Genomic DNA, 12566 nt, shown 5'->3' on the forward strand with positions numbered 1-12566 from the left:
GTTGGGTAGAGTAGGGAGAGAATGAGAGCAGGAGGGGATGTTCAATACAGGTGCTGGCAGGAGTGTGGTGCTGCATGAAGTTCATAGAAATGATTCTGTATGGAATTCATGAAGATATGGGATCAGGCGTTGCAGGAACATGGGGTAGTGATGATTCACCGCCTGCAAGATGAGGACAGGGAGAGAGAGGAGAGGAGCTGGGAGAGATGGGGATTTTGGGAAACATGGATATTGATATGTTGGCGCATGCAAGGGGGAGAGAGAGAGACGGGCTCAGTGCTTCCCCAGCAGCCTGAGCCTATAGCAACATATCTAAAGACAAAATGAACTTTAACTTTTTAACTATAAGCTCTGTCATACAGAAAAGTTTTAAGCCTGGTCTTGAAAATTACTAAAGAGTCCGCCCCCTGGACCGATACTGGAAGTTGGTTCCATAGAAAAGGAGCCTGATAACTGAACGATCTGCCTCCAGATTTACTCTTGGAGGCTCTAGGAACCACAAGTAAACCTCCATCTAGAGAGAGGAGTGGCCTACTCGGACAGTAAGGAACTATGAGGGAGCTTGGCCATTAAGAGCTTGATATGTTAAGAGAAGGACTTTAAATTCTACTCTGGATTTTACTGGCAGCCAATGAAGAGCAGCAAACACAGGAAATCTCTCTTTTTCTAGTTCCCTTTTAATATGCGTACAGCAGCATTCTGAATCAACTGAAGGCCTTTCAGAGATTTGTTTGGATATCCAAATAGTAATGAGTTAGCATTGACTAGTTTTTCAGCATCAACCTGAGAGAGGGTGTTTCTGATTTTCCTGTTTCTCAGGTGGAAGAAAGCTGCCCTACTGACTTGTTTTATGTGAGGGACAAAGGACATGTCCTGGTCAAAGGTTACTCCAAGGTTTCTTACAGTGGAGCTGGAAGCCAAAGTAATGCCGTCCAGACTGATTAGATGATTAGATAGCGTTTCTCTAAGGTGTTTAGCTAAAGCGTGTGAAGACAGAGTTACCAAGCAAAATCAAATAAAATCAAATTTATACCACCAATTCAAAAATCAATTACCTCAATGGACCTAACACATAGAGCAAGTGTAGACCAAACTCTTTATACATTTATTTAAAGAGAGCCAACAGATGCCCCCATGAGCAAGCACTTGGTGACATTGGCAAGGAAAAACTTCCTTTAAGAGTCAGAAACCTCGGGCAGAACCATGTTCAGGGGGGGCGGCCATCTGCCTCGACTGGTTGGGTTGTCAGAGAGAGAGAGTGAGAGAGTGCGTGAAGGAAAACAGAACGGTGGGTTGTGGGGGTGGGAGCCCAACACAGAAGTACCAACTCTACTTGTGTGTTGCGTTCTTGCATCATTAGACTCATAGACACAAACCAGTGGAAAGTACAGGCCATGACACCCTCCTGAGGAATTTCATCATGTTGCCACTTCCTCTGGGAACTTTTTAATTTTCCCTGTATTTTTAAGGCTCCAACGGTGATTGTGCTTGTGGCCCACCTATAAAACTAATGGGCTCTACTGGACAAACTGGTGAACCCGGAAATCCAGGGTATCCAGGAGTCCCAGGGGCCCCAGGGCAGAGGGGAGAGAAAGGTTTACCAGGAGATACTGGAAAGAGTGGAGAACAGGTGAGTTAACAAGCAGATAGGTTGGGGGGAAGGAGAGGTTGTCTAGTTGTTTGTTTTGTTAGGGGTGGGTGATACTGTAAATTTTGGTATGAATCTAGTGCCAAGTTAATACAGGGCCAGTATTGCTACTGGATACCATTACCCATGCTTTTTACTTGAAATCTGAAGCTCTGTTGCACACGAGGACTAGGAGAGAAGCTGCGCTCCAACAGATTCTGTGAGGACATTCAAGTGTTATGGTTTGTTTTATTGTTTGATTGTTGTCTTTCAAGGGTCGAGGTGGATTTACAGGCATCAAAGGGTTAAAAGGTCAGAAGGGAGATTTCATTGTGATGGATATTATTGGTGAGTTTCCAATCAATTTACATGTTTACTTTGCACCTCATCCAGTACCATGTATGTCAGCTGTATTTCAGTCTTTTCTTCAACAGTAAACTTTTATTTTTGTGCTCCCTTCTGTCTGTTCTTTCATTTAGCATCAAACTATCCATGATAAAAGCTAAACACAGATGTAGATGCAGAATCAACTGGGGAATTTCCATTGATGCTTGTGACCAGGAAGAAATCAGAAGAATTCATAGGTCTTCACTGTCTCTGATTGGACTTTCATCCCTAGGTGAGAAAGGAAACAGGGGCCAGCAGGGTCCCATTGGCAGACAAGGATTCTCAGGGAGAAGAGGATGTGATGGCCCTCCTGGATCCCCTGGAAACCGTGGTCCTCAGGTGAGTCATATACGTCTGGACCAGATGATGTTGAAATAGGTCAGGCTCAGGATCCAGCTGCAACCTGACACTGGAGCAGGACAGATTCATTTGGATTGTTTATTGAAATGCTAGTCAGCCAAGTCAGCAGCACAGGAAAACACACCATAGATCAAGAGTCTGATTGGCAGCTCTGGCACAGATGTGTTGGGAATGAGAGGTCTGCAGTACAGATAGCACCTCCTCTGGATGGATGGATTTTTCTCACCCCCCTGCTCCCTATCTCTTTTTAGGGTGAAAGTTTCACCAGCTCTTCTGGCGACAGAGGCCTCCCAGGGTCTTTAGGGCAAAAGGGTTCATCAGGACTTCCAGGCTTTCCTGGAACAGATATAGTTGGAGCAATAGGACAGCGAGGTCCACCTGGGGAACCGGGACCTCCAGGACTCCTGGGACATACAGGACCAAAGGGGATTAATGGTAAGAATCAAGAGAGTCATGAAAAATCTCAATCAAATCGAATCAAAACTAAATCTCAAAAATCTGAAAAACTACACCAGTGATATTTCACTTACTGTCCCAGAATTCTATGGTTCTTTCCTGGATTCCTGATTTAAACTCTCAATAACTACTGCCTATGCCTTTGTGATTCATCGTCTTCCTGCAGGTGACACACTTCCCTGTGTACCCCAAAACCCTGGCCCCCCAGGGGATAAGGGAGACGCTGGGAACACAGGTAAGCACCACCTATAACAAATGTTTGCCTTATCTGTCTAACCAGTTGAGTGTCTTTTCACCTGTCTTCTCACATGATCGTATCTTTAGGTTACACAGGACTTCTGGGTCCTCCGGGATTTCGTGGCATCACGGGACCTGATGGAATTAAAGGAGACAAAGGACAATCTGGACTTCCTGGACTACCTGGACGACAAGGCACAAGAGCACGCAAGTCACACCTTAAACATGTTGACATTGTCTTAAAATGTATCTTTACATTCATCCATGCCTGCTTCAACAGGACCCCCAGGTGTTGTTGGAGATACTGGGGAAGAAGGACTTGAGGGCTTCAGCTATGGAGGAGATCCAGGTACAGCCACTGTCATGGTCAAATGTCATTTTCTCTCAATCAGTGATTCAGTGAAGAAACAATAGCCAGGATGAGTCAGTGTCTGGTTATTTTACATCTTGGTTTGATTTATTTCCTCCAAAAACTACAATCCACCTCAGACCAAACCAACTACACAGAGACAGGTTGACCTGTTTCTTTGTGGTTATCTCAAGCTGTGGTGTTATTTATTATCTTTGGTGGTGAAAACTATCTTATGCATCTAATGCACATTCAACACATCAAGTGTGATATACATTCTTCTGCTCAAACATTTAGAGGTATACATCTCAAAGCATTCACACAGAAAAACTATTAAAAAAAAAAAACAACAAAACACACCACATAAGTAAAAGTCAGGTGAGAAAGTTTTTCTTCTTTCATTGGTTAGATATCTCCGAGATGGGAGAAAGAATGTGGGAAGGAACAAGGCTTGTTCTCCACTTATTCTACAGCTAAATGCTAACAAATGTTAATAATTAAAGGGAGGTGTAAGTGACAAAGTTTCCTGTAAGCAGCTGGGCTTTCCATGTTGTGACTGGATAGTTAATCTCAAATGAACTTTGTGTTTTATCTTCACAATGTCCATTGGAGACACACGAGTCATGCTGCTTTAGATTGTTTATACAGTTTATTTTCTGAAGTATGTGAATTTCTGTCCCTGCATTGTGGCTGCTTGGTAAATGTAAAATTGATAATGGACACAACAATCTAAATGAGGTCCCTGATGAAAAACCTTTGTTTAGGTATGAAAATGAAAACACAGGACAGATACTAAAACTAATGACTGTTGTTAGTGCTGTAGCACTGTGGCTACAGTGTGATCATCTGTGTGTACCAGGCTCTCCAGGGATTCCAGGTTTACCTGGACTCAGGGGCCCAGCAGGGGAGTCCAGTGTCGGGCCCTCAGGACCAATTGGCTTCCCTGGACCACTTGGCACCCAGGGTCCTAAGGGAGTCCCTGGTCCCCCAGGCATCAATGGACTACAAGGTAAGCTAGAAGATTTCTTTACAGAAAATTTGAGAATGCCTCAGCGAAGGAGGTGGGGGGTTGTTGCCGGGGATGTATGTGTATGTTGGTCTGTCCCATGGTCAGGTATGAAGAAAATGAACTACATGGACTTCAGTCTTTAGTGTGTTTGTCTGAGTGTGCGTGTATGTCTGTCAGTCTCTGTATGGGGTTAATTACACGGATTAAACCTTGTCTTGCTGTGTGTATGTTTGTATATGCCAGTTAGTGTCTATGTGTGTGTTTATGTGTTTACATATGTGTCTTTCTTTTATTGTGAGAATGAAAATGAACTACATGGACTTCAATCTTAAGTGAGTCTGTCTGTGTGTGTGTGTGTCTGCCCCACAGTCCTTTGTGAACAAAATGAAAAACATTGACTGTAACCTTGTGTGTCTGCATGTGAGCTTTTGCTTGAGCGTCTAGCTCATGTGTTTGTGTGTGTGTATGTGAATATCTATGTGTGTATATGCATTTCTCTTTTATTGTATGTGTGTCTGTCTGTACATGTTTATTTGTCTTTGTTGGATACTATCATAAATAGATAATATCAGAGCAGTTTGTCATTAAGTTATTGCTCATGTCTGCAACTGTCACCTGTACCTCCAGAGTTGGTAGGCAGGGAGCCCAAAGCGAGCAGACTTTTGACTTGGCAAAGCCCTAAAACTAAGGCGACTTAAGAAAAAATGGTAAATCCAATCATCAGCTCAGCTTTAAATTTAATGGAACGAATGGGTGACATGGATGGTGGACCTTTCAAATTCTGTTCAACTCAGTGATCTCTAATACAGCACAAAAATTTATGTGGCTAGCTCAAACTATGTGCCCCCCACCCACCAACTCCTCCTCATCACTGACTTAAAAAAAAAAAAAAAAAAAAAATCAGATACTTTTATGATCTGTGCTCCACTCGAGCAACACTACACACTCCTCTAACTCTGAACATTTAATGCCATGCACACCCATTGCTGAAAATTTGTGAAAATTTAACATGACACCTGAACAGTTACTGCTCAGAGTATAAAAGATATGAAATAGATGAAAATACTAATGAAAAGACATGACTGTTGTCAACATTTTAAAATTTTAACAGTCTGTAGGTGAAAGTATAGAGATGCAATAGAGGTTTGAAAAAGGCTGAAAACATTCATAATATTCAGAAGTTCATGTTTAAAAAAACAAAAAAAAAGTAAACAAAAGAAAAATGTAAAGGCCATACCAAGATGCAGTATCATGAATGATATGATCTCTTGGGTCTCTTTTGCTGCTACTCTGTTTGTCCAGGAGTCCAGGGTCTGTCTGGGGGCCCAGGAGCAGAGGGCCAGAGAGGGCAGGATGGGGGCCCAGGTATCACTGGTCCCAAAGGCCCCTCGCCTGAGTTCTGTAAAGCAGGGAAACCTGGTTCCAGAGGGCCCTTTGGGCTTCAGGGACCCATTGGACCCCCAGGTAAACCTTTCACTACTTCACTTCTTGCTCCATCACATATTTAAGGTTAGATATACACTGAGATGATATTTTATTAGTGTGACGTCCTCCCTCTAATCTGAAGGGAATATTGAATAAAATCTTGTGTCGGACATAAATGGTCCAGATCGATAACCATGTTACATTTCAGGTTTTCAGGGGGAGAAAGGGGAGATTGGGGAGATGGGTCCTCCAGGTTTTGGCCTTCAAGGCCCTGTAGGTAAACCAGGCTCTCCAGGTTTCCCAGGATACCCAGGACCTCAGGGTCCCTCTGGCCCCCTTGGAGACTCAGGACTTCCAGGGCCCTGCGGTCAGAAAGGTGAGCTCTCTCCACAAACACATTTTTAATATTTCCTGATGACACAGTTTCACAGAAAGAAATTGTTGCAGGTTTGTTGGGACCCCTGGGTAAGTATGGAAGGCCAGGGATTCCAGGACAGCAGGGTCTCCCTGGAGCTCCTGGGTGTAAAGGGGAGATAGGGTTCAATGGCCAAGATGGCACTCAAGGATGTGAAGGTCCGAAAGGAGAGAAAGGTAAACACATACAACTGTATTCCTTGCTGCAACTGTGCTTTAACCCATTGAAGCTGACTACCTAGCTCCACCATAGGAAGCAGTTGGGCATGTGAGAATCAGGATTCTCTACCAAGCCTTGATGTGTCACAATGTACTGCATTATTTCCGTCCCTTTGGCTGGAACATTGCTGCTTTACTTCTGTATGTTTATCCATATTTAATAGTGATGTCTAGAGTCAAATTTCTATAGCGTACACTCCTATTGGCTCCAGTTGGTGATGTCACAGCCAATCAGTCTCTCATTCAGAGGTCTAGCTGTCAGCTGTTTGTATAGCCTCTGGGAGGAAATCTGTATTCTTCTAAGCTCAATACGGTGGTGGGTTTGTTTAATCACCATGTGGAAATATAATGAGCTGAGAAATCAAAACTAATGTTCAATCTATCTTACTTACTTCACTCTATTCATAAGGGTCAATGTGCAAGTGACAATTATCATTTCATGTGAAACATATTAGACAAGAAACACACAGACCTTGCTTTTCTTGTCTATGTGTGTCCTGCAGGCTCTAAAGGGTCCCTTGGGCCTCCTGGCAAAACAGATTGCATCCCCATCAAAGGAGCTGCAGGAAAACAAGGCACTGTTGGCCTCAAAGGTTTCGATGGACCACAAGGTGGGTGCAATAGCTGACCTTTTTACCTTAAAAGTCACAGTCTGATATCACATAGAGGTTTTCTGGTGATACGCCACATCAGGTATTGTTATAAAACAGTGACTTATAAATGGAGGTGGGTTTGAAAGTCCTCCAGTACCAGGTCTGTATTGTATTGTAGGTGTACAAACTGGACTCTCAGAAATGCAAAATAATAAAATGTTTCATCCAGGGTAGTGAGCGTGCAACTTTTCTTCGGTTTCCCCAGTTTCGAGCGAGAGAGAGGACAGCCAATAATTATATGCTGCTGTGTAAGATGTGTAGGATTGAAATGATACTGAGTAAATGTGAAGCCATTTGGATCAAAACTCTAGGAAGAACTAGTTAAAGTACGAAGTGTAGGAATTGCCACAATTAAGAGAAAATCACAACCTTGATTCAAACTTTACATCCTCTCTCCAGGATGTTGGGCTATCGTCCTGTGTCCAACGTGATGCTGGTATTTTTGTTGCAATACAATGGCATGATAATTTATTTATTGACTCATTTATTTATCAATTTGGCAGTGTTAGTCCTCCATATAGCATTGTTGAGTGCTCTGGCCCGAATAAAGTAAATGAAAAACTGGAGTGATCGTCATTGAAAACCGTTGGGTCATAATGAATGTGCTGAATGCATACCCTGCTTTATGCTAAATTTTCCTCTAAACAGGACCATCATTTAAAAATGAACATCATGCTGTATATGAGACTTGAAACTAGAGACTGAAACCATAAACTCATTCGGAAAACTTAACAAATATATCAAGGGGTAAGCATTTCCCATAGACTTCAGTACAATCTAACTTCTTTTTACAGCCAGTAGAGTCACCCCGATGGTCATAGGGTAGAATGTAGGTTTAAGACCCTTCCATACTTTGCAGATCCAGGGTTCAGGTCCAGGTTTAAAAACAGTCTATGGTCAGTTACCAGCTTTGCTAATAGGTGAACAGTGTAGGGTGAGTTTGAACCCTGGAGAGAGTTTTGTTTACTCATTAGAGAAACAGTCTGCTACAGCTGAAAGACCTTAGATGAGATATGAAATATCAAATTCAAGCCCAGTTTCCTTGGCATAGCTGTAAGGACTCAGATCTGAGGAACCCAAACTCAGAGACAGGAGCAGAGTCAAATAAACTTTAACTGGTCTGGAAAAACAAGCAGAGGTCAGAAACCAGGCAGGCAGAAAAATCCAAGAGGCAACGCAGAATCTTCAGACCAGGGAAACAGGCAGGGTTCAGGTAACAAACAAGCTGACGGCCAGACAGTAGGGAAAGCTAGGCAAACACACGAGACCATCTGGCAAAAGATATGAGATTCTGGGCAAGTATATATAGGGAGTGACTGAGGAGCATGGTGGGATCCAGGTGAGGAGATGGGCGAGAAGACTCAGGTGAGTGGAATGAAGGTGATTGCAATGCAGATGGCTGTGTCAGGACCTGCAATGACAAGAGAGTTAGTGATCAGACTGGACAACCTGTGACATTAGCATTCACACAAACCATGACAACCTAGACACACATGAAAGTTGAGACAGCAGGAGAAAGTGGGAGCTTCTCTAGCTGTTGAACTGTTAACTGGGTGAAAGGCTGTGACTATTCCCTGGAGGTGGTATGTAGACCTGGTACAAAAGTTGTTGTTGATCATGAATGCACTACAATGGGTCTGACAGAGTCACAAGATTCTGGTTGACATAGAAAGATCAGACTAATCCTCGAGTGTGAGACTTAGCAGACACATCTTTTCAATAGGATGTAAAGGTGTGCAAGGAGCTATAGGGAATACTGGCTGTCCAGGCAGAAATGGACCCCCAGGCATTGCAGGAGCCCCAGGATCTCCAGGTCTGTGTGGTATGACAGGACTCCCAGGACCACCTGGCCAGCAAGGACCTCCAGGACTCATCGGTTTCCCAGGAGAGATAGGAGATCAAGTAAGATAAAAGTATTCACCAGTCAGAGGGTGAGAGAACATAACTTCATTTGAGAGTGAAACTGAACTGAAAAATGTGTATCCGCAAAGACCTGTTCATAAGTTGTGATTTGGTTATTTGTGTTATCAGGGTGACCCTGGATGTCCAGGCAAGGCTGGAGAGCCTGGTCAGCGAGGATGCACAGGAGAGAAAGGTAGAAAGTCAACAACCACCATGAGAGACTATGGAAACTTTTAGTCTCTGACGCTGATTAAGCTCTTTTACTGTTCAGCTCTTAATGTAAAGTTTGTCTTTGTGTGTCAGGTGAAAAAGGAAACTCTGTTGGTTGTCCTGGTCTACCTGGAGATAAAGGGCTTCCTGGAGACAAAGGGCTCCCGGGTGAATATTTTTACTTACTGAGAACATTTCTTTTATTGAAGAGGATTACAAAACCTGTCACTGCCGTTTAAACAGTCATGTGAGTTTCTATATGATTAAGCTGTTTCTCTCCCTCAGGATCTCCTGGATCTCCAGGAGATCCTGGAAGACCTGGTTACCTTGGGGCTCCAGGACAGAAAGGATGCAAAGGTGACCCAGGGCAACATGGAGACCAAGGTCCACCAGGTAAACAGATTTTCCTTGACCTTATCGTTGTTTTTTCCTCACTCTGTAACATGAACTGAATCATGTGATCTGGTACCAGACAAAACCAGTAAAGACCAGCATTTGTTTATTCACTTCTGGAGCAGAATACTGTGTCAACAGGATTCTGAGTCAGAGGTTGAACTTCTTCTCAGCTTGTAAATCAAATCAAATCAATTGAGATTTATTTGTATAGCACCAAATCATAACAAAGTTACATCAAGGCATTTTACATATAGAGCAGGTCTAAACCAAACTCTTTATAAAATTATTTAAAGAGACCCAACAGATCCTCCGATGAGCAAGCACTTGGTGACAATGGCAAGGAAAAACCAGGCTCAGGGTAGGCGGCCATCTGCCTCGACTGGTTGGGCAGAGAGGGGGTGCGAGTGAGAGAGAGAGAGGTACATTGAAGGCAAAGTGGGGTCGAGTAGGGAGAGAATGAGAGTAGGAGGAGAGGATATTCAAAACAGGTGTAGGCAGGAACATGATGCTGCATGAAGTTCATAGCAACAATGCTGTATGGAGCTCATGAATATATGGGAGCAGCAGGCCTTGCGGGAACATGGGGTAGTGATGATTCACTGCCTGCAGGATGAGGACTGCCACAGAGAGGAGAGGAACTGGGAGAGACAAAGACTTCAGGAAAACATGGTTAGTAAATGCAGTACACATGCTTAGAACTGGGAGAAACAGGGATTTAGGAGAAGCATGGTTAGTGGTATGTCGGCGTATGTAAGGGGGAGAGAGAGAAAGAGAGAGAGAGAGAGGTCAATCCTTCCCCCAGCAGTCTAGGCCTACAGCAGCATAAATGAAGAGTAGATGGACTTTAACTTTTTAATTATAAGCTCTGTCATACAGGAAAGTTTTAAGCCTGGTCTTGAAAATTAGTCGGCCCCCCGGACCGATACTGGAAGTTGGTTCCATAGAAGAGGAGCCTGATAACTGAATGATCTGCCTCCAGATTTACTCTTGGAGACTCTAGGAACCACAAGTAAACCTCCATCTAGAGAGCGGAGTGGCCTGCTAGGACAGTAAGGAACTATGAGCTCTCTGAGATATGATGGAGCTTGGCCATTAAGAGCTTTATATGTTAAAAGAAGGATATAAAATTCTATTCTGAATTTTACCGTCATCCAATGAAGAGCAAAATATCGTCAAATTCACAAAATTTAACAACGTAATAAAAGTTAAAAGCAAAACTTCCAAACAACATAAGAACTGCTGGTAAAAAATACTAACTTTGTAAATGTGTACATTATGATATCTAGTATAAAATGTATCAGCTTCTAATGTCTGACTGGCCCACCATATAGACCTTTGTCTGACAATAATCACAAGTGTGCATTCCCATTAAGGGATGGCATATAAATTACGTATAGATGAAGTAGTCACATTCAGTAATGTTTAACTTCCTCCTGTATCATAAAATATCTCTATAATGGCCTGAGATGTCAAGTGTCCTAGGAAAAAAAAACTCTCCACTATTTGTCACTCTGCAGTGTTCTCATTTAGGTCTCTGTATCAGCCACAGAATAAAAGTTCTGTCCTGAGCTAAAGTAGCATAATGACAGACAGTCTGGGGACCTTCAATGCCCCTTTGAGTAACTCTGGACTCCCACAGTTCTAATGTTTTATAGTTTCTATAACTGGTTTTTGAAAACTCTTGCTCTTCTGAAGATTCTAGTACTACCCACTTTGCGTTCCATGGAATCATAACGCGATTTTCTGTGAGATTTGTCAAAGGGTGGAGCTTTATATCCAGTGATCTCAGTTTTGAACATAACCTTCTCTGGAGCAGGAGCAGGTTAACTGTTAGCATAAGTTCCCACGGTGATATATCCAAGTAAGAAGTGATCCACCTTCGTAGGGCTGATCTCTCCTGAATTTATCTCAATAGCTCCAAACCCTGCTTTGTGATACTGGCTCCTGGTATGCTGTCTGCACCTGGCAGAATATTGGATGGGATGTCGAGTTTGAAAAAGTCAACAAGTGGCTTACTTTAAATCTTTCTCCTCTCTGTCTTTTTTTATTTCAGGTGTGACTGGTCCCTGTGGTCCCAGGGGTCGTCGAGGTTGTCCGGGACTTCCTGGCAAAGCAGGAGCTGATGGTCCCCCAGGACTAGAGGGCTGCGCAGGACTTCAAGGTCAGATTCTAAACCCAGACCAGCCATCATCATCCACGGTAGATTTATTTGCTGAAAACAAAGCAAAAAGTTCTCCTTATGGAGGAGGGAGAAGATAGGCTCTCTCTAGTATGGACTGGTGGATGGAGAGGTGCCAGTCCATCTCCAGGACATTGTATCAGTGCATTGTATCGGTGCAATGACACTGACGATGACAATAAAGATTCTTCTCTCTCTCATTCTGATCTAAATCAAAGAAATTTGGTTATTGTCAGGGCCACGTAATTGAAAGGGAGGAATGGATGACATTTGACATACATTGACATTTACACTATCAAACCTGGAACAAGGTTAAATGACAGATTACAGGGAAGGCATGTGAGTTTGTGAAGACTCTGCTTTCTCTGCTCCAGGTCCTCCTGGACCACTAGGACTTCATGGACTGGATGGACTGAAAGGAGTGAAAGGGGACATGGGGACCAGAGGTATAACCCACCATAATAGCTATATCTTCACACATATACAACCCATCCTGTGGCCAAGTTCATGAATTCGATCAAACCCTGACTGCTCCCAGTAAGAGGCTCTATGGGTCAGGTTCAGCTTGCCATGTTGTGTAGCTGTGTAAAGGTAGGTTGTGTTTTCCTGTGCCCGGTCCTGATCACATCACCAAGCCACCTTCTGTGTTGACCTGCTGTTGTCAGTTTCTGTCTTTTGTCTCCAAAACAAGCATTTACCTTTTTCTGTGAAGGAGGGTTGGCAAAGGTGAAGAACTGGGCTCT

The 12566-nt window shown here is 43.3% G+C and overlaps 1 protein-coding gene across 1 annotated transcript in view; it reads left to right on the forward strand.

The window, feature by feature from the left end:
- Positions 1-12566, forward strand: part of col4a4 (collagen, type IV, alpha 4) — a 64732-nt gene that overhangs the window by 38254 nt on the left and 13912 nt on the right. Inside the window, exons 22-39 of the mRNA XM_029517007.1 lie at positions 1470-1630; positions 1903-1975; positions 2247-2353; positions 2626-2809; positions 2997-3065; positions 3155-3262; positions 3348-3416; positions 4276-4425; positions 5728-5889; positions 6059-6226; positions 6298-6441; positions 6987-7094; positions 8860-9038; positions 9168-9231; positions 9342-9416; positions 9534-9641; positions 11698-11805; positions 12198-12269. Coding sequence (XP_029372867.1) covers positions 1470-1630; positions 1903-1975; positions 2247-2353; positions 2626-2809; positions 2997-3065; positions 3155-3262; positions 3348-3416; positions 4276-4425; positions 5728-5889; positions 6059-6226; positions 6298-6441; positions 6987-7094; positions 8860-9038; positions 9168-9231; positions 9342-9416; positions 9534-9641; positions 11698-11805; positions 12198-12269 — 2109 coding nt within the window. The remainder of the gene's footprint in view (positions 1-1469; positions 1631-1902; positions 1976-2246; positions 2354-2625; positions 2810-2996; positions 3066-3154; positions 3263-3347; positions 3417-4275; positions 4426-5727; positions 5890-6058; positions 6227-6297; positions 6442-6986; positions 7095-8859; positions 9039-9167; positions 9232-9341; positions 9417-9533; positions 9642-11697; positions 11806-12197; positions 12270-12566) is intronic.

This window comes from Echeneis naucrates, chromosome 13, assembly GCF_900963305.1.
Source record: "Echeneis naucrates chromosome 13, fEcheNa1.1, whole genome shotgun sequence".
Classification (NCBI taxonomy): domain Eukaryota; kingdom Metazoa; phylum Chordata; class Actinopteri; order Carangiformes; family Echeneidae; genus Echeneis; species Echeneis naucrates.